Source organism: Enhydra lutris, unplaced genomic scaffold (genome assembly GCF_002288905.1).
Source record: "Enhydra lutris kenyoni isolate GAN:26980312 unplaced genomic scaffold, ASM228890v2 scaffoldscaffold31, whole genome shotgun sequence".
NCBI lineage: Eukaryota > Metazoa > Chordata > Mammalia > Carnivora > Mustelidae > Enhydra > Enhydra lutris.
This window is the reverse complement of record NW_019154115.1, coordinates 12,890,341-12,913,380: the sequence shown is the minus strand read 5'-3', so window position 1 is coordinate 12,913,380 and position 23,040 is coordinate 12,890,341. Positions and strand designations below refer to the sequence as shown.

The 23,040-nt window shown below is 36.4% G+C and overlaps 1 protein-coding gene across 1 annotated transcript; it reads left to right on the top strand.

Annotated features, from left to right (window-relative positions):
* The first annotated feature begins 615 nt into the window (after positions 1–615).
* LOC111153120 (BCL2 interacting protein 2) lies at positions 616–22,364 on the top strand. Its single transcript, XM_022511918.1, is given in 13 exon segments — positions 616–719; positions 721–822; positions 824–974; positions 9,138–9,244; positions 10,279–10,346; positions 11,255–11,431; positions 13,090–13,266; positions 16,168–16,270; positions 17,003–17,134; positions 18,309–18,395; positions 18,523–18,621; positions 19,375–19,410; positions 22,061–22,364. Coding segments are annotated over 13 exon segments (1,395 nt in total). The 3' UTR covers positions 22,113–22,364.
* Positions 22,365–23,040: the final 676 nt, after the last annotated feature.

Genomic DNA, 23,040 nt, shown 5'->3' with positions numbered 1-23,040 from the left:
CCCCCCCATTCTCAAATGCATTGCGCAGAGTTGACTGCTGCCTTTGTTGGGATTAGTGGATAAGAATTCCTAAGAATTCCGAGAGGGATTATTATGTTCTCCAAATTAATCTTAGTTCCTTAAAGCTGGGGAGCAGCATTGTTACTCCAAGTACGATCCACAGAGCTGGGTCCTTCTGTTACCAGTCCACGGCCAGGCAGGAACAGAAGTTGAGAGTAAGCATTTGGAAAACTTTTTGGTAACTTTACAGGTGATATATAGCTGTTGACTCTAATGATAAAATGTTTCTAACATTTGTATCTTATCTTACCAGAGCATGGACCACAACTAACTGGTAATTCAAAAAATTAATCTGATCGCTCCCTACATATAATCTGGGCAGCACTGTTGTATTCACCCTCGAGAATTTTACAAAATTCTAAGGATTCTTCTGAGGTTTAGTTTCCCAAAATGAGGCTTCGGATATTTTCCCCTCCCATATCTTCACCCATTTTATCCTATAAAATTGTTTTAATGATCACTAAAGCCAACATTAATAATGTAAAAATATATCTGAGTCTCAAAGGCCGAGTACCAAGGTAGAGAGGTACCCAGGTACCAAGGTACCCAGGTGGGATGCGGGGTTGCCCCCAGGCGCGTGCGCGGACGCGAGTCCGGGACGGTCAAGGGGGCGGGGCAGAGGCTAGGCGGCTCGGAGAAGCCACGCCTCCATCTCCGCCGGCCGCCACGCCTCCATCTCCGCCGGCCGCCGCGCCTGAAGAAGGCCGGGATACTGTCACTTCCGTCGGAGCCGCACTCTGTATCCGGGTCAGCTGCTGCCGCAGCCGCTGTAGACTGGGGACTGGGCCCGGGTCTCCGCTACTGTCCGAGGGGAGCGGGCTCCTCTCGGCGCTATCTCCTGCGCCCTGGCCGTCAGTCCCACGTCGCCGGCCTGGAGGGGCGAAGAAGACGAGGGAGCCAAGGCTTCCTGCGGGGTGAGTGCGGCCGGGGAAGGCTGGGCACGGCGGGTCTGGGCTGAGAGCGGGCCTGCGGTGGACGTCGGAGGGCTGAGTGCCCCCCGGACAGCCTGAGAGAGGAAGCTCAGAGGGTTATCCGACGTAGGTGGCGCCCGGGAACCTGCTCGCGAGGCCCTTCCCGGATCCCCGCCCAGTTTAGGCCCCCGCCCTTGGCTCGGCTCCTGTTTGCCTTTGCTATCCGCCCCCCGGCCATCCCTTTTCCGTTTGTGCTGTTGTGCTCGGGATGGATCTTACCCCCCTCTTGGCCCCGCTGCGCACACCCTGGTCTGGGTGCGGTGACCGGCCACTTTGGTCGCGAATGTAAAACCTGTGTCAGTTCTGGTACAGAACAAAGAAACTCGGACGTTTGATGTACCCTGTACCCTCGGGGAATAGACACGGAAGCGACATTTGTAATGAAGGCTTTAGTAGACTTTTCCTACGTATAAAAGCCGAGTTCCCGCGTGGATTCAGACATAACTTTTTGCTTAATGGTTTGGGTTTTTTGGGTGTATCTGATGCAGATGGAGGTGTACTAGATCAGCTCCTGTTAACTTTATTCGCGTCTACAACGTTGCTTTGAAACTTCCCTTGTCTGCCTGTTGCGGGAGCCCTTTGAGAGCACGGCTTTTGCCGTGTTCATCCTGGTAGTCATAGTGCCTTCCTTACAGTTAATTGAATGAAGTGTGTGATTGCATTTTAGAGTTGCTTTTTTTCCAACCTCTCCTTTTTGATTAGGATCTCTATTTCTCTTAGTGCCTAGTTTCTTAACTTTTTCAATGAAACATACTCTTTTTCTAAAATTTTTTTAGATTTATTTATTTATTTATTTATTTGAGAGAGAGACAGTGAGAGAGAGCATGAGTGAGAAGGTCAGAGGGAGAAGCAGACTCCCCATGGAGCTGGGAGCCCGATGCGGGACTCGATCCCGGAACTCCGGGATCATGACCTGAGCTGAAGGCAGCCGTCCAACCAACTGAGCCACCCAGGCGTCCCACTTTTTCTAAAATTTTATAACAATTTCTCAACTTGTAAATAAGATAACGTTGATAACTAAAATTACCCAATTTAGTTACCTCCTATACTATCTTCTTGATGAACTCTCACATCTTTTGCTTAGTTCTTGTCATTTTACATTTCTTCTAAACTATTCTCGTTCTTCATAATCTCTTTCTATGGCAGCCTAACATTGTTGGGCTTATACAGGAAGTATGACCGGTCCACTTCTGCAAACACGAATCATGAACTAGATCATAAGTCAGTGCCTTTGTGGTCTTTAAGTGTTAGAGGACCTTTGAAGTTAAATGTAACCAAATCTGGCATTACAGGCTTACTCTGTATTAAGTTCCCAGTGAACTGGAAACAGTGCGCTGTATTAGAAACAGTCTACATTTAATCTGGGAACCAAGAAGTAATGTCATTTGCCTCAATGTAAAACCGGGATAATAACACCAGTGTTTTTGTTGGAAAAACATTGTTTTTGATGTTTTGTTGATTAGAACATATAGGGATGATAAATGTGCAAGTGGTTAGTAAATGTGAAAAGGAAAGTGGTTCCCTTCATAGCCTCTGCAGCAAAGCCTGTAGGAGCAGCAATGGAGGAGGGTATCTAAAAAAGGAAGTATATATAGCCAGTTCTGAAATATTAACCGTGGCTGAAAATTATCTTAAGCTTACATTGTATAAAGCAGAATACTAGTACAATATGATGATAGTAGTATTCTACAATTACAATTTTATACTACAACAAATATGTATAACTACAATAAAGTGTCAGAGATCAATATTAGACTTTAATCTTCTTAAAGGTCTTAGAACTTCTCCAGTATGTTCTGCATACTGATCATAAAAGTACTGTTTGTAGGTGGCATAATTATCCTTTGCTTTATTTTCACAATTTTGAGAAAAGTCAGCAGCATTGTAATTTTTCTCGAATTTTTAGTGTTAACGTTTCAGGTAGAGTATCTCATTTTGTTCTTTTTTTAAATTGAGGTACAGCTGGCATATAACATTATATTAGTTTCAGGTGTACATAAAACAGTGATTCGATACTTTTATATATTGGGAAATGATCACCACAATGAATGTATTTAACATTCATTGGCGCACATTAAAATTTTTTTGTGATGAAAACTTTTAAGAATTATTTTCTTAGCACCTTTCAGATATGTAACACAGTATTAGCTATAATCACCGTGCTGTACATTACATCCTTAGAATTTATTTTATAACTGGTAGTTTGTCCCTTTTGACCCCCTTCACCCATTCGTCCAACCCCATCCCCTCTGGCAACCACCAGTCTGTTTTCTGCATCTTTGAACTTGGTGTGTGCGTGTGTGTGTGTTTTAAGATTCCACATATAAGTGAGACCATATAATATTTGTCTTTCTCTGTCTGACTTAAGATCTGTCTGTATGCCCTCAAGATCTATATCCATGTTGTCCCAACTGGCAAGATTTCATTCTTTTTATGGCTGAACAATATTCCATTGTGTGTATATACCACGATTTCTTTATCCATTCATTTATCAATAGAAATAGGTTGCCTCCGTATCTTGGCTATTGCAAATAATGCTGCAGTGAATATGGGGCTGCACATGTATCTTTTTGAGATAGTAATTTCTTTTCCTTTAGATAAATACCCAGAAGTGGAATTGCTGGATCATACGGTATTTCTATTTTTAACTTTTTGAGGAACCTCCATACTGTTTTCCGTAGTGGCTTTACCAATTTACATTCTTGTCAACAGTTCACAGGGGCTCCTTTTTCTCCACACCCCTGTCTACATTTGCTCTTCCTTGTCTATTCAGGAATGGTCATTCTAACAGACGTAAGGTGACATCACATTGTGTCATTTCATTCTTTTTTTAAAGATTTTTATTTATTTATTTGACAGACAGAGATCACAAGCAGGCAGAGAGGCAGGCAGAGAGAGAGAGGGAGGAGGAAGCAGGCTCCCTGTTGGCAGAGAGCCCCATCCCAGGACCCTGAGATCATGACCCGAGCCGAAGGCAGAGGCTTAACCCACTGAACCACCCAGGCGCCCCGTGTCATTTCACTCTTAAAAACCCACATGAGGGGCACCTGGGTGGCTCAGTGGATTAAGCCGCTGCCTTCGGCTCAGGTCATGATCTCAGGGTCCTGGGATCGAGTCCCACATCGGGCTCTCTGCTCGGCAGGGTGCCTGCTTCCCTCTCTCTCTCTCTCTCTGCCTGCCTCTCCGTCTACTTGTGATCTCTCTCTGTCAAATAAATAAATAAAATCTTTAAAAAAAAAAAAAAAACCCACATGACCCTGCTCTCAAGGAAACAGTGACAAGTATTTAAGATTTTTCTGGACGTGTTTTGGTGATCTTTGTAAACATATAGACTGGCCTAAAGTATTTTCCTATAGCACTACCAGTGTCGCCAGCCTCATAGAGAAAAGCAAACATAAATATTTACAATGAAGCCGTTTTGTTTAAATGGAGAAGTGAAAGACTTGCCCGGGCATTTCCTTCTGCCAATAGTAAGTGATTTCAGCATAGATGGTGGTTATCAGCACCTATTCCAGCAGCACTATTAAACTACATAATAGTAAAGTTGCATGTAAGATTACAATTTATAACTTAGACAGTTGTAAATATGATTTTAATATTTAATTTTTGCTTATATTGCTGAGTTGCATAGGGAAATCCTCTTCGTCTTGGTTGAATTTACCACCACATTTCCCTTGGTTGAATTTACCACCAATCTCCCTACTGACACAAGTTGTGTCAGTAGGTACTCCATTTTTCTTGATATTAACCTCACTGAGGGATCAGCAAGTGTTCTGAATTTATCTGAATTGGTGTAAATAATCATGTGGTCTCAGAACCACAAGCATGTTGAGAAATCAAGTAATTCCTATTGCATTAGGTTATTTTAACAAATGGCATCTTGAAGTGTTATTTCCCCTTTCTAATTGACCAAATTTATGAACAAAAAATGGGAAACAGCCACAGTTGATTGTGAGTCAGCATTGTCCTGATTTCCTTCTCAGTGGTTGTGCTTATATTGCTCCTTTCTTGTTTGTTTCCTGTTCTTACAGCTGCTGATGATTAAGCCCTTCCAAGAACAATACTCTCTCAACTGTTTGAACTTTTTGTCTACCTAGTGTATTTTTCGCCCTACAGTCTGTGCTGAGATGGTTAATAGTGAATCTATCTGTATCTCTCCTAGGTTCTGTTTAACTAGCTTAAATAATTATCCCTGAACTAAATATCCATGTCCATGTGCTTTGTGTATTAAAATCACATGCTTCAATACGATTTTGAAGTAAAAGTTTAATCAGCTGAGAGACCTGAAGGACTCGGGCTTTCTATGTTTAGAGGAGTTTTCAAGTGATAGACTTATTCAAGTGGTAGGGGAACTAAAGGACATGGTTTGTCTTACAGAATTTCACAAGTTACATACTTTCTCTTACATGTAACGAATTATTTTACCGACAGAAATTGATAATTGCATGTGTGTGGGTTGCCCTAAATATTTTCATTACACTTTTTGAGGGTAAAACAACAGGAAGCCTGTTGAATAATGTAGTTGAATAAGAAAAATAATCCTAAGGGGTAGAGCAAAACAAAGCCTGCTATCCAGTGCCCTACCTTACAATATTCAGATAACTACATTTATAGGCTTATGTGCCAGACACCATGCAAGGTGTTGGGAATATAGTGATAGCAACTTTCAATCTCTGCTTTTAATTTTGAGATACTGAATATTTTTCTGAGTATGGGGGGTATTTTTTTATTTTTTATTTTTTTTAAATATTTTATTTATTTATTTGACAGAGACAGAGATCACAAGTAGGCAGAGAGGCAGGCAGGGAGAGAGGAGGAAGCAGGCTCCCTGCCGAGCAGAGAGCCCGATGCGGGGCTCAATCTCAGGACCCTGGGATCATGACCTGAGCGGAAGGCAGAGGCTTTAACCCACTGAGCCACCCCAGGCGCCTGGGGTATTTTATTTATTTTTTATTTTTTTAAAGATTTTATTTATTTATTTAATAGAGATCACAAGTACATAGAGAGGCAGGTGGGGGTGAGGGGTGGGGAGCAGGCTCCCCGCTGAGCAGAGAGCCAGATGCAGGGCTCGATCCCAGGACCCCAGAGATCCTGACTTGAGCTGAAGGCAGAGGCTTAACCCACTGAGCCACCCAGGTGCCCCGACCTGGGGTATTTTAAACAGACAACAGGAACATCCGATATTTTTCCAACACCTGCAAAAAGGCAAGACAAAATAACATAAACTTTTTCTGATTATTGAATTTAGAAGTATATTAGTTTACTTTAGAGTGATTATAAAAGACTTAAGAAAAAAATTGAGAAGTACTGTGAATTAAAAATTTGGAAGAGACAATTTTCAACCTTTAGTAATAGAGTGTTTCAGTCTCACAGGAGCATTAATTTCTAAGGGAATAAGCATTAAGTATTTGGGTTTGTTGGCCACAATTTGGGGGTCTTTATACTAGTTCTGTGTCCAAAATATAAGAGATTGGGAAGATAGGTATCTCTTTTTTGTTTATTTTCTTCTCTACAGAAGTTGCCATCAGATCAATGATCAGTGAAGACTGTGTTGAGGTGTAGACTGTGTATTAGAAACAGAGAATGTGGTAAATTAAGTTAAGATCACTGTAATTTAGGTGTGTTTTCCAGTAATTTCTCAACATTGCCTGGCTCAGTGTTTTCCCAGAGAATTAAAAATGACTTACTCACATATATAAATACTGAGTTTTCCAAGCAAATATATTGGTGAGGAATAGAGCATTGGCCATTTTTTCTGTCCTTGAAAGTGGGTCCTCGAAAATTTAAACCTTTTGAGAATGTGTGAAACCGTTCCTTGAGTATAAGTAAGAATTCAAACTGAGAAGAGAGCCTCCCAGTCTTGGCAGAGATATAAATTTAGTTTACTATGTAAAAATCTAACACTTTAGAAAATTATCAGTGTAATTTTGTTGTTCTAAGCATAATGCTTTTTCTGTACAGCTTTGTACATCTTTTGAGCGTTGTAATGGCAGCAGATAAAGCAACTGTAAATCATGACCACATCTTTGTTTTATTTTTTAATTTTTTTATTCCAGTATAATTAACAGTGTTGTATTGGTTTCAGGTGTACCGTGTAATGATTCAGCAATTCTGTGTGTTACTCAGTGCTCATGATGAGAAGTGTACTCTTAACCTTCTTCACTCTTCCATTCATTTCCTACCCGCCTCCCCACCAGTTTGTTCTATGTATTTAAGTCTGTTTTTTATCTCTTTCTATTTTGTTCATGTTTTGTTTCTTAAATTCCACATATGTGTGAAATCATACGGTATTTGTCTTTCTCTGACTTTTTTCACTTAGCATTATAGCCTCTAGATCAATCCATGTTGTTGCAAATGGCAAGATTTCATTCTCTTTTATGGCTGAGTGATACTCCAGTATGTGGAGGCATCATCTTTGTTTTACAAAACTAATTGAAGTGAATGGCTGGCACCATTTGTTTTATTTGAAAAGTATTTTTAAAGTTACATATACATGGTTTTAAAAGTCAGATAGGTTAGGATTCACTATGAAAAATATCAGTCATTCTCCCCATCTCACTTTCTTTCTTCTTCCACTGGGACCAATCACTTCTTGCTTTGTTTTTAATACTTGTAGTGTTACTTTTTATCTCTTAAGAAACGCATGTTCTACTGCTTAAAAACAAAAACAACAAAAAAAAACAAACAAAAAAACAACTTCAGTCATCTATTGACTTGCTCTAATGCAACTGAACTAAATATTAGCTCATTTGTACCTCTTGTGCCCTAAAGTTGTCACAGTTTTTGTGACATTAACCCGCTGATTTTTATGACTTCTTAAATGATATACTTAAACTTCCAGGTCTTATTCCATCAACCAAACCAATCTCTGCATTCTTCACTTTGTAAAGTGAGAATGTCGGGACCAACACCCCTCCTTGGACAGACTGAAACTAAAACTGAATGGCCTAGGTGAGCACGTGTAATTGCATGAACAGAAATAGTCATTAAGTCCAGTGTCTGAAAACTTATGCTGAACTACATGGGAAAAGTTTAGTGTAGATACAAAGCAAATCAAAATGTAGCGTTCATTTACTGGATAGTTACTGAGTAGCCTTTTTTCAGTGACTCTGGAATGATGGAATTGAAACTACAGAAATGGAAGTATAGAAAACAGTGCACATATTAATTATACTTCAGTTTAAAAGTGTTAATTATAGGGGCACCTGGGTGGCTCAGTGGGTTAAGCCTCTGTCTTTGGCTCAGGTCATGATCCCAGGGTCCTGTGATCAAGCCCCACATCAGGCTCCCTGCTCGTTAGGAAGCCTGCTTCTCCCTCTCTCTCTGCCTTTTCCCCTGCTTGTGCTCGCTCTCTCTCTGTGTCAAATAAATAAATAATTTTTTTTAAATGTTAATTATAGGGCACCTGGGTGGCTCAGTTGGTTAAGCAACTGCCTTCGGCTCAGGTCATGATCCTGGAGTCCCAGGATCCAGTTCCATCCACATCGGGCTCTCTGCTTGGTAGGGAGTCTGCTTCTACCTCTGACCTTCTCCCCTCTCATGCTCACTCTCTCTATCTCAAATAAATAAATAAAATCTTTTAAAAAATATTAATTATACGTCAGTTTTTAAAAGATGCAGCACACATACCACTTGGCTTTACTGAATCATGAATGGAAATGCAATTTGCTAGTGTTCAATTTCTAGGATCAGCTTCTATCCAGAGGACAGAAAATTTAATTATGGGTCCAGAGTAGAGAATATATTTACTTTTATTCCTTGTGCCTCACCCCCCCCCACCTCAGATTCTTTCTACGTAATTCACAAAACTTAGTAAAATTTAAATCACAACCTGGGACACACATGCATATATATAACTGAAAGCAAATATTTTCACTACGCAATACCCTTACTACAAATAGTACCTACTTTACTAGAATATATATACCCTGGTTTTCATTCTAATTCATTTTTTTTTTTTTTTTTAATGGTAGTTGCAACCCAGTAAATTGATTCCATGACCAGGGTGGAAATCTGAATGAACTAAGGTATAAGATTATTGCACCTTTTTAGCAGATAAAAAGGAACATGGAAAATACGTTGTCACAAATTTTCCTCTTTTCCCAGGGCATTGGCTCTCCGGATTATCAGGAGTTTGTAGTTGATATTGAATCTAAGCTGAGGATGGAAGGTGTGGAACTTAAAGAAGAATGGCAAGATGAAGATTTTCCAATGTGAGCAATGCTTTCAAATGAAAACAGATTTAAAACAAAACTTCAAAATGTCTTTACTAAGATGTCACTTATTAAGTGACTCTTGAGCTTCTTACAGAAACCCAGTGTCAAAAGGTGTTCATTTGATACTAGAAAATGGAAGTTCCTTTCCAGCAGTTAGACGAATTTTCCAATACCTTATTTTCCACCAAATATATATGTGGTCTTCCCATAATCTTTATTTTTGTTTTCAACATTTAAATGTAAAATGTTTGCTGTTATAAAAAAATGCTTAAATGTGGTATTTCTTAAATGAGTCTGAGGGGTTCCTGGGAGAAGGGAGTCTTTAGATGTCTGTAAGAATTGTTAAATTTTATCCTTCTATTTTAAAAGAAAGCTTACTAAATAAGGGTTTTTTAGATTATCTGGCCAGCTACTTTGACACGTTTGCATTTGTAGTTGTTTTTGTATGGGTACCACTAGGTTAAGAGAAAAAGGGCAAAGGCAGACCATATTAAAATTGTGCTTTCATACCATCTTGGTCAGAAGACCATCTCAGGGCATAGGAAGGTCCCTTAACAGTGGGAATATGGACAGCTGGTGGAAGTACCAAGTCACTACATAGCACATGGTGATAATAGGAATAATATAGAAATGCTGAGCTCAAAAGAATTGTAGCCATTGTTGCCATCCTCTCACGTGAGGGACCGTTTACCTTCACCACACATTGTATTGTATTTCACGTTAAGCTCATGCATTTGAGTTATATTTTTTTTAGGTTGTTTGTAATTTTTAGGTTTGTTTTGTAGTTGTATTTAAGAGCAGTTACATAAGGAAGTTATATCTGCTTTTATGTGTTACTTACATAAATATGTAAATCATCTGACAGTCTGAAAATTTTGTCTTTAAAAGTCGTTTGTAAATTACTGAAGCTTAAGAAACCACTTTATTCAGTTTTCCACATAATTGGTTCTATGAGATATTTTTAATATCTCTTTGAACTACAAAAAAGTTCTTTTAATTTGTGAATTAAAAATTTTGTCTGTATTTTCTAGACCTTTACCAGAGGATGATAGTATGGAAGCAGATGTATTAGCTGTAAGTGGACCAGAGAGCCAGCCTGGTAAGAACTTGGCACTTGAGTTTCAATGAAACGGTAGACTTTGTGTTATTTTTTTTAACACATTCTTTGTCAAGGGAAAAAAGTATACTTACTTTTTATTCTATTATACGGAGCCAAAGAGTAAGTGAATGTTTTGAATGCTTTGGAAATTTAACATTGCAAAAACATACCCTTGGGCTTGGGAAATTTCTACAGTAAAAGGTTGAGAGGAGATCATTTTTAGTGGTAAGCTGACTGTAATGTTTGCCTCTATTACTTAAAAAGATATATACTTGCTGGAATGTGTTGTCTTTCCATGATGTAGAAGCAATAACGACCAAAATCTAAGGTTTGTAAATTAATGCTTTGGGATTATGTTTGATTCATGTTATTTTTCTCAAGAATGAAGTGATTAGAATTTTTCTCTTATTCAGGGCACCTGGGTGGCTCAGTCAGTTCAGCATCCTACTCTTGATTTTGGCCCAGGTCATGAGATCAAACCACGGGTTGGGCTTTGTACAGGGTGGAGGGGGGCTGCCTAAGATTCTCCCTTTCTCTCTGCCCCTCCCCCTGCTCACATGCTCACACTCTCACTCTCTCAAAAAAATAAATATATTTTTAAGATTTTTATTTATTTACTTGAGAGAGAGGCAAAGACTGTGAAAAGGGAGAGAGCGCATGAGCAGGGAGAGGGACAGAGAATGGGGGAGAAGCAGACTGCTCACTGAGCAGGGAGCCTGATTCACCGCTGGATCCCAGGATCCTGAGATCATGACCTGAGCCAAAGGCAACTGCTTAACCGACTGAGCCATCCAGATGCCCTAAAAAAATAGATATTTTTAAAATTTTTTTCTCCTATTCAACTTAAGCAAGTAAACATTCCTTCTAATCTGTTTTTCACTTTTTTTTTTTTTTAAAACCCATTCCATGCTCGCTAGAAGTTAATGGAAATAAAGTAAGAAAGAAACTCATGGCTCCAGATATTAGCCTGACCCTGGATCCTAGCGATGGCTCTGTGCTGTCAGATGATTTGGATGAAAGTGGGGAGATTGACTTAGATGGCTTAGACACGCCATCAGAAAACAGTAATGAATTTGAGTGGGAAGGTAAATGTTTCAGTGTTTTATCTGATCTTTATTAATGAATGTTTGTCTCTCTATACATATGTGTTTTTTGAATAGTAGTCTCATATTAGGATAATTGAAAAACTTAAAACTTGATCTTGAACCTAAAATCGATGATTAAGGGATTTTGTTGACATATGAAGTTACTCTTTTTTTAAAGTTCCTGCTATATTTTGTTACTAATATGGGAAATTCTGCTGGCACTGAATATTCTCATGGCTTTCAAAACTGTTTTTAGTAGATTACATGGGTGGCTTTATTTTCTATCTTAATTGCCCAGTATTGTGAAGTTACGTTTTTTCATGCTGCTCCCCAAATATTGCTTGATCGTTACGGCATGTTCTTTTATTTAGTCAATCAGCTAAGAAAAAAAGCTTTGAAGAGACATGTAACGTAGGGAATATGCTAAAAGTAGTTAGGGGTTTGCAGAGAGGGAGCTTTGACGGGAGTTTTTTTAGGGTGATTTTTTAAATTAGGTTTGCCTGATAGTACTGCACTATGTGAACAACCATCTTGAATTAATGTGTACTCTTAGTCCCCAAACTTTATGTTCCTTATTATTAGTTACTTAGAATTCAAAGGAATTGGCATGTGTTTTGCTTTGCGTGTTTTCTTTAATTAGATAATTTCTGTGTATAGTATCTTTATATAGTTGTTGGTATATCCATCTTTAAAATGATTTTTACTTGAAAGCAGTGTTTTAGCCCTATGTGTCTTATCTGCAGTAAAGAGTAAGATCCTTGATATACTGTATCTTTGTTCCTTTTCTCTTTCCTATTTTACTGGTTCAGTAAGCAGTCCAGTAATAATATTTTAAAAAGATACTGAAATAGTTTTCTGCCTATGTGTTTTGTCTCTTCTTTCTTTAATGCTGCTGTAGTCATTTCCTGGAAGGATATTTTCCGTTAACAGCTTTATCTTGGAAACAAACAACTAACATGGCGTAGGTTTCCCTTCCCCCATCTTTTGGTAAGGACTACAATACTAAAATTTTGAAAATCATTACTTCGTTTAAAATCCGCTAAAGTGCAATCTTGAACTATAAATTACACCTAATCATTGGTGCTTCTGCTTTGGCTAATGTCAATTTAAAATAGACGTTTGCATGTACACATCAGAATATTATCAGTAAATTTCTGCTCAATAAACCTGATCAAATGAGAAATAATCATCGACTGGTTAACCACTTTCTATCTGGTATTACAGTGTTTGGGGAATAATTTATGTGCTCAAGAACAAAAAAGAAATTTGCTCTCAGTTACTTTAAATAACCCATAGTGGTAACTACCAAGAACAGTGTTGTAAATAGAATCTGAACAGCATTGTAAGGCCAATGTACTAAGATTCTGATGGCTGTATGAATTATCTTTTTTGAACTTATGCACATACATTGCGCTGTGAATTGCTTTCTGAATTAGCCAATACAAAAAAAGTTAGCCATAATTTCCAAAAACATAAAATGGCTTCATTATCAATAACAAGATTTTTCCTCTGTTACAGAAGTAGTACTTAAAATTCCACGGAAGGTATAATGAAATATTCTCTGAACAATCTAATTAGATAGTTAAGTGGTTAACATGTAATTTGATTTTTACTGTACAAATAACAATTTGTGATTCAAAAACCTTTTATTTTGACAGATGATCTTCCAAAACCCAAAACTACTGAAGTTATTAGGAAAGGCTCAATTACTGAGTACACAACAGCAGAGGAAAAAGAAGATGGACGACGCTGGCGTATGTTCCGAATTGGAGAACAGGACCACAGGGTTGATATGAAGGCAATTGAACCCTATAAGAAAGTTATCAGCCATGGAGGTAAGAGCTGTCAAAGAGCATATTTTTTAGTGCAATATCAGAAATGTAAATGCCTAAAGAAACTCTATCTTGAGTAAAAAAATGTATATATAGTGAACATTTATCATGTCATTTTAGAAACAACAGGTTTGAAGTAAAAGGATAAAACTAAATTTAAAAATCATTAGTACATGCACACAGTATATTCAAAAGGTATAAGAATATACAGTGAAAACCGTTTTCCACCTGACCTCTAGACAACCCCCAAACTGAGACTTTCTCTCCTTTTTTATGCATTTATAATCTATATATAATGAAATGGTATAATCCTTTTTTGTAGCATTTGCAGTTTTTCCCCAGCTTCATGAGATATAATTGACATATTGTTAAGTTTAAGGTTAAAACGTGTTGATCTGATACAATACATACTGCATAATAATTACCATTTATTTTTTTGTGTGGTGAGAACATTTAGGATCTATTCTCTTAGCAACTTTACACAATACAGTATTACTGTGTAGAGTCGTTACGCTGCGCATTAGATCCCTACAACTTATTCATCATATAACTGTAAGTTTGTACCCTTTGACCAGCATATCTTCTTTCCCCCTAGACCCTGGTAAACACCATTTTAGTCTCTGTTTCTAAGTTTGGCATTTTTAGATTATGTGTATAAGTGATACCATACAGTATTTGTTTTTCTTCTTTCTGACTTTTTCACTTCGAATCTGAAAGGTAGGATTCAGTGAGTTTTGACAGATGCCCATATAACCATATCACCTACAGCTAGACATGTAAAACATTTTCATTGCCCCCCAAAATTCTCTCAGACTCCTTCCCAATGAATATCCCCCTCCAGTAACCACTATTTTAATATCCGCCCCCATGATTACTTTTGCCTATTCTAGAATTTTGTTTAACTGGAATCATATAGTGTACCCTCTTTTGTTGACTTTTTTTTTGCTCATTTTTTGACATTTATCCATGTTGTTGCTTGTGTCTGTTGTTCATTCCTTTTCATTACTAAGTAGTAGTTCATTGTATGGATAAACCACAATTGGCTTATTCATTTTTCTTTTGATGGACTTATGAGTTGTTTCCTATTTGGGCCGTTATGATTAAAACTGCTTTGAACATTCTTGTACTTGTCTTTTTGTGTATATAAGTAAAACCTGGCATTTTAAACTATGACTCTTATTTTACATTAAAACCCTGAATAGGGATGCCTGGGTGATTCAGTTGGTTAAGTGTCTGCCTTCTGCCTTTGGCTCAGGTCATGATCCAGGTGTCCTGGGATCTTGCCCCACATTGGGCTCCCTGCTCAGTGGGGAGCCTGCTGCTCCCCCTGCTTGTGCTCTCTTTCTCTCTCTGGCAAATAAATAAATAAAATCTTCAAAAAAAAAAATCAAACAATAAAACCCTGAATAAATCATTTAGTTTTACCATATAGTATAGAACTAGTCCATTCCACATTTTTATGGAGCACCAGCTTTGCATATTTGTAGGATATCCAAAAATACAAGGCTTCATTTCTTAAATTACAAGTCAAATAGGAAAAGCTATGGGAGTATGATTATAACTTCTAACCATCCTGACTGTGCCATGTATAGAAGTTTGCCTAGACACTGTAAATAGCATCAGAACTTTAATGGTAGTCAAAATGCAAGTCACTCTCTAGAACATTTCTTTCTTTCTTTCTTTCTTTCTTTTTTTAAGATTTTATTTATTTATTTGACAGACAGAGATCACAAGTAGGCAGAGAAGCAGGCAGAGAGAGAGGAGGAAGCAGGCTCCTTGCTGAGCAGAGAGCCCAATGCAGGGCTCGATCCCAGGACCCTGGGACCATGACCTGAGCGGAAGGCAGAGGCTTTAACCCACTGAGCCACCCGGGCACCCCTCTAGAACATTTCTTATTACATGAAATCCTAATGCAAGAAAAGGGACCACATAGGTTAAACAGATTGGGTTTTTTTTTTGTTTTTTTGTTTTTTTGTTTTTTTTTATGTAGAGTCCTTTCTACTTAATTTACTTCCTGCCAAATGCATTCCCGTCTGTATTTCTATAGTCTTCATTCATCTGAAAGTAAAATCACTTGAATGTTTGCATTTACATTATTCCGCCTAATTTAATCCTATTCAGATGAAGAAAACAGGATAAACTGGATCAGGAAGTTCACAGTCTTGCATTATTAATTCAGCCAGTTCATAGGAAACAAGTTGTGAGACCTGCCTCATGGTTTAAACCTAGTATCTTTCAAAAAGAGCACTTTATTTATATTAGGGGGAAATAATTAGGACCATTTTATGCTATTGAATTATCGCAATGTGTTTTGTGACTAAGAGATTGAGATAGATGCTAATGTACTTGAAGCGTTTAAACCTTTTCAGTGCATGTTTGTAAACAACGGAAATGAAAGTTAAAACAATGTTACTAGATACTAGAGATTATAATAAACATATACATTTTAACACTTTTTCTTCCGTTAAAATTGTCAAAGATGTAATTGTAGTTTTCATTATTCTAGAATCTACAAAATGCTAGGCATATTTGAGTGTAAAAGTATTTTTTCAGAAGCATCCACTTTAACCATAACTTGCATAAGAGTGTTGCAGATGTTTTCGTATTATGCCTGCTTGGATTATATCACTTCTTTTGTCTATTTACTAAAATAATACTGGCTTTCTGATTATGCTACTTTAAATGGGTTTCTGGTTCTTATGCCCACTATTTCCTCTTCGATTTTATTCTATTTTGAGAAGAGCGGATTTAAAGATCTATAAGGCTCTATAAGGTTAAAAACGAAACCATGTTTTTTGATCAAAAAAATTGTGGAACATGAACCACTATAATCTGTCAGCTGTACAGATTTCCTCTGGAAAAGTAAAATCATGGTGGTGATTTTATCTTTGACTTAATTTTCAGGATATTACGGGGATGGATTAAATGCCATTGTTGTGTTTGCTGTCTGTTTTATGCCCGAAAGTGGTCAGCCTAACTATAGATACCTGATGGACAATCTCTTTAAGTAAGTATACCTTCACAGAAAAATGTGGACAGAATTCTGGGCTAATTAGATCTCCAGTTTAAGGAAGTGAACTTTGCCTGGGAGAAGATTATAATTATCCCCATTTCAGTTCTTTAAGTCCTTATTCTTTGGCATTATAAAAGTATGCATTTTCCAACTCAACAGGAAAATTGTCAGTTTAAAACTGGAATGGATATTTCAGATTATCTGTTCTAACTTCTTTATTTTACATTAAATGTAAAGAAATTATTTTTATCTCAAAATCATATGGCTAAATGCATTTACTCCCAAAAAGCCAAATGTAACTGAACCGACTCAATTCTATTTCCACAGAGTCATTCTATTTCTTAAGTTAGTGGTGTTTTAAAAAAACTTACTGGGAAAATTTCAAACTTACATGAAGGTAAAAGAAGTGTATTGAATATTTGTGTATGAATCAAACGCTTCCACAGTTAATAGGTTTATACTTCATTCCCAAAATGTATACTCTTCCATTGTATAACTTTGAAGCAAGTCCCAGAAATGATGTCAGTTCATCCATAGACTTTTAAACGTGTATTTCTAGAAGGTAGCTCTTTTAGAGTTACATATTCATAATACCAACTAATACAATTCTGAAATTTTAATTGGTTTTGCTGTCGTTGAAGGGAAGGAAGAGCATTATATAATTTGGATAATTTTCTTGGTTCTGCAAAGCAGTATTTAAGGCTTAAACTTAATTTGTCTTTATAGGTATGTTATTGGCACTTTGGAGCTATTAGTAGCAGAAAACTACATGATAGTTTATTTAAATGGTGCTACAACTCGAAGGAAAATGCCCAGTCTGGGATGGCTCAGGAAATGCTATCAGCAAATTGATAGAAGGTATTGTAAATACCCATTGAAAGCTAGTCTGAATAATTTTTATAATAGCTTTATTCAATTTTATTTCCTGTGGTCACTTAAGGGCACTATAAATTATATTTGTAAATTTTATAACACGTTTCTGTTTTCTCCATTCAGTATTTTAGAATATCATGAAGGAAATTAGTTTTGATCTGTTTAATAAAGAATAATTCCTTAAAACAAAACTATAAAATAGTCCTTTTTTTCTCCTTATTTGAACCACATTGAACATTTCCCTATAACTTGTGTTTTGGGAAAGAATGGAGAACTTAATACATTTCCTATTTTAGTACATTCTGAATTTTGCCTAACTCATAGTGCTTAGCATATTTTATGGTTTTTAAGATGCTTAGCCATCATCTTACTTTGAAATGAGCTCTAGGGAGTGTATTCTCCTCAGAGTTAGTCATCAATGCTAATGGAAGGAACTTCGAATCTCCAGTTGGTTTGATTTAAGCTATAGCTAACTTGAACTAGTTTAATGAACTCAGATTCATTAATAGGTTTCTCTGAATACCTAAACATGGCATGGGCTAGTTCTTACGATTTAAAAAAAAAAAAAAAATCCTTAATGGTCACTTTACTTAAGTGTGGAATATGCATAATAAAACAGCAGGATATTTTTGGTCATTTTAAGTCATTCAGGGTAATGCCGGTAATTTTTATTCAGAATTTTAGACTCCATAAGAATGTGTTAGATCTGATTTACATTTCCTATTCTTGTGGCTTAGTGCCTTTCATGGTGTTGAAGAAATGAGTACCAGTTCCCCTCTCATCCTGAAAAATGAAATTTCGTATTCGGTATTGTCCTCTATCCCTGGTTGACAGAATTCTAAAGACAAGTGAATATATCTAGGAGACATTTAATGACAGGCTATACTGTGGACATAAATTTAGCCAAATGCAGTAAAGCTCATCTCGTAGCAGTAAAAAAGACCATCAGAATTCAAGAGTGTATTTCCTTGTCTTTAGGAATATCACATCTAAATGAACTTCTGGATGAGGAGTGTGTGTGTGTGTGTGTGTGTGTGTGTGTGTGTGTGTGTGTAAAGTTGCACATACTTAATGATGCCTTACCTTTTTTCCTAGCATTAGAATTTATAGAGCTTTAAAATTTTTGTTTCCTTTCCTTTTCTTTTTTTTTTAACTCCAGGTTACGGAAAAACCTAAAATCACTAATCATTGTACATCCCTCATGGTTTATCAGAACACTTCTAGCTGTCACAAGACCCTTTATTAGGTAATTTTCTGAGAGTCATTGACTAAAAAAAAAAAAAAAGAAACAAAAACACCAGCTCCTTATGTGAATTTCTTGTCAGTTCTGTTGGTCAGAATATTGAGGTAATTATCTTTATTTTCTTCCATAGCTCAAAATTCAGCCAAAAAATTAGATACGTCTTTAATTTGGCAGAACTAGCGGAACTTGTCCCCATGGAATATGTTGGCATACCAGAATGCATAAAACAGTATGTTTTGTTTTATTTCTTTAATTGTATTGGATCTTTATATATTGATGTGCAAGAGGTAAATATTTTTCAGTACTCATCCTTTTCACTTCCTGTATGATAAATATTTTGTAACTGCTCTTGTTTTTGTGACTAAGGAAAAGGGAAAGAAGCCATTTTCCAGCACCTTCCCCATACTGTTTTCTTCAGGCCATCACCTGAGGAAGCAGGAAGGATTTTTTCTGGTGGTAGTTAATTTTTATTTTTAAAGACTATTTCTTTTTAAAGACTATTTACAATCTTAAGAGGTGGTTTCCTGATCAGTCAGTACTAAAGAACATTCTCCAAACTTGAACATGCTGTTCTCCAAATTTGAGTAAATTCATCCATGCGCTGAATAATCCTATTACTGGCGAAATATATTATTTATATCAGCCTAACCTTGGTTCATTTCAGTGGCTGGAATATGTTCTGTTTATTGAATTCACCTCCCATCTAATTTTTTAAAAGGATTTGGTAGAAGGCTGTTAACATAAATACTTGAATATCGCTCTCCTGTAATGTCGAAAAAGTTTTTTGGTCTACTGATCTGAGGTTTAGTCTGTTGAATGTGTCAAAGCGAGATTTCTTAGATCAATTTTGACTTTCTACATAGTGTGTTAAATAGTTTGGTTTTGCCTGCAGACTTATATGAGTTTATTGTTAGTGCCTTTTTTCAAGTTTTGTTTATCTTCATAACATGTATATTTACTGAAATAACTCTTCCCTACCAAGGTATGAAGAAGAAAAGTTTAAAAAGAAACAAAAAAGGTATATGCACACCTTGACTGGGTTGCATCTAGACTAGTCCATTTGCATTGCACAGACTAACTCTTCCTTATTGGTTGGTTAGCTTGTGGACAAAGATAACAGCATTTGTAAATATAAACATACCCCAGAATTCAAATATAGAGTGAATCTGAAGTCCTGATGCTGAATATGGCTTGGATTCACCCTGTTCTAACATCATGTATTAATGCCCATTAGGAATTAAAGGTCATAGCCCCTCCTCACTCCTTCATGTTATATGTACTGATCGCAAAACCAAAGAAACTGCTAAGAAAACTATTTGGAAAACCAATTACCTCTAAGACTTTTTTATTTGTTTCACCATATTACTTAAATGTCTAACTAGTGCTCGTGATAAATATATATGTACTCTTCTAAAGAAACAGTTTATTTCCCTGGGGTTTATGAGTATATTTGCAATGCACATATTCTTTGGCTAACCAACATTGATTTCCCTATACGCTTAAACGGCCTGCTAACCAGTCAAATTCTACATATGATAAAATACCTAAAATTCAGTAATATACCGTTAAATAGTTAAACACTCTGCTTTCCATCTTTAATTTTGAATACTTCTGCTTTGAGCATAACAAACTATTAGCTATTAATATCTCGGCATAGAAGATGAAAGGCAAGGTATAAAAGAGTTACCATTTTAAATAGTAATTTAGAACAATGTAGGATTTGGAGCTGACTTGTTAATGGATTTTTTTTTTTTTAATAATGACAAATTAGCAAAACAGCTTTAGAACAATCTTTCTTAAGGTGAGAGATTTGTATGTAGTTATTACCATTTTGACCATTCTAAGGAAACAATTATAAGGAACTAATTCTTTGAACACATTTTGACTGTGTTGATGAGCAAGAATTCAGTTGACCATGTGATGGAACCATAGCTTTACATTTTTATAGGACACTTAACAGTTTAATGAACATTTTAACATAGAGATGTGGATGGTAATTTTAGATATTGCTGATTTTTTTTTTCCCTTTCTAGGCACTGGTGTACACTTGCCAGACAGATAACTGAAATTAAAAATACATCTGTAACTGTATAATGAAGCCAACTGCTTCATGGATTTCAAAATGAATTGCCTTTGTTGATAAAATCCGCTGTATTGTGCCTTTTTACAAAGTTCTTAGTATTTAGTTACCTGGAATTTAGGTACCAGAAAAATAGTGGAACTATACTTTTTATTTAATATATTGTTTGATACCTACCAATACTATTTTATCTTGAGTTTTTCTTTTTTTTTATTTTTGTCTTTTTTAACTGTAATAGAATCACTACGTATATCTTTCAGACACTTGTTAGTTTTGGCATGGTTTGTTAGTCTTAAAAAAAATAATAAATCCTTGTCAGTTTGAAGATGGTAACATTCAAGTTTTGAAAATAAAGGAGCATTTTTTTTTTTAAGGAGCATATTTTTAAAAATGTAACAGAGGCTGTGTGTGGAGGTGCTTACTTAAGGTGACATCTCTATGATGAGTACCAGGCATAAGGAGGATTCAAAACTCCGTGTGCACACACGGTAGTGTCGAATGTTGTAACTGTTTCTTTCAAATGACTCAGTGCAAGTGTGGCCGGAGAGAGCGCAGCTGTTAAAGTGTTTGAATGTAGTTGAGAAATCAAGTAATTGTGAAAATAGTTCGTAAGAACTAATTTAACAGATTTCAGATGTTGAAAAGACCGGATGTATATTGCATGCCTTATCGAGACTATATACCACTTATATTTTTGATACCAGCATAAAAAATGTTTTTAAATGTTATTAATTTGACTTTACACAGACCAAGACTTTTAGGTTTCATTCAGTAATGTTCAGGTGCTCTTAGTAATGGGTGGTGATGATCAAAAAATGGAAACAAATGTGAAGAGTATCTTCGTATATTGTACCAAGTTTTAAACTCCCCTCCATCAGTAATTCAGACTAGTACAAAGAGTAATAGACTGTTGTACATTATCTTTAAAGTGTTGTTTATAGTTGTGTTGTAATTACATAATTCTTCTAATCCCCACTTGCCTAAATTTTGATAGGTCTCTATGCAACCCATTCTAATTCAGTTCGATTTTTAACCACATCTAGATATTTCCAGTTATTTGATGGCTTCTTACTATCAAAATAAGTGAAAAGCATTTATATTCTATGTATACTAATAAAAAATTTTGGAGAATCGTTTCTGTAAATATGCATTTTTATCACTGAATTTAAAAACATGGATCATTTGGTGGCATTAGTGGCATTTTAGTATTTCAGTTAACAAAATCATTTTTGAGGGAGTTGTTTTTCCTGCCACTCTCTAATCAGTTAGATCCCAGCCATGCTACAGTTTAAGATTTTAATATACCTGTTGCAATTTAACTTTTAATACAACTCTGAGCATTTGTATGTACAGTATTCAGTAATCTTCAAAGAAACAACAAGCACATTTCTTGCCAGTGTCCTCTTGTCTTTAAAAATTATCTTTCCTGGTTGGGGAAATGTTTGGTAACCTTTTTACTATGTCTGCTTCTTTGCAAAGCTTTGTTTTTAACAAAATAATATTCTATGCTAAAAGTAGTCACAATTTTTAGAAAGAAAATTGTTTAGTTGCTAGTGTTTTATTATCTCTATTGTTTTTCATTAAACAGAGTTGATCAAGAACTTAATGGAAAACAAGAAGAACCGAAAAGTGAACAGTAAGTTTGGTATCTAGTCCAAACAAGACTGAAGAATGTACTGATGAAGCAGTGCTCCTTTTTGCATTTATAATGCATTTATTGGCCCTGATTTTTATGTAACCTGTTACGAAATTGACTCTTCCTTACTGGACTTTTGTATAAGGGACTGTTCACTGCTGTATTGGTTTGCAAATCTCTTGAATTTAGCTCCTTATTAGCTAATTATATTGTAATCATTTTGTATTTTATATTGCTAAATAGCAGAGAACCACACTTTATATAAAGCAGTTTTTGCATTTGTTTGTTGAATGATGCGTCATCTTCAGTAGACTATTTATATGCCTAAATGGTAAAGGAAAGAGATAATATATATTTTTGTTTCTGAGCAGTATTTTTTAATGTATACCTGTCTTGTGGAAGAATATGCAGGTAAATAAGACCATGATTTGTAAAGTGCATGTTTGAATTTTTGTTTTTGTAAATGGTTAGATACATTTCCTGGGTAACTTAGAAAACAGAATTGCTCATAAGGTGAGGGACAGTTTAAACTGGTTCTCATGAATACCCAAAGGTCATGTACATAATCTAAGTAGATTACTACTATCCTAAGCTTTTTTTTCCCCCTCGTTTATTACTGTTTCTTAATTCAGAAGCGCAGATACAAATGTATTGCACACATTTTCCTTTTTAAACTTTAAAGACAAGTCAAGGGGCGCCTGGGTGGCTCAGTGGGTTAAAGCCTCTGTTTTCAGCTCAGGTCATGTCCCAGGGTCCTGGGATCGAGCCCCGCATCCAGCTCTCTGCTCAGCGGGGAGCCTGCTTCCCCCTCTCTCTCTGCCTGCCTCTCTGCCTACTCGTGATCTCTCTCTGTCAAAAAAAAAAAAAAAAAAAGACAAGTCAAAAAGCCATTTTTAGAACTACACAATTTAAGAGGCTAAGAAGAGGGGTTT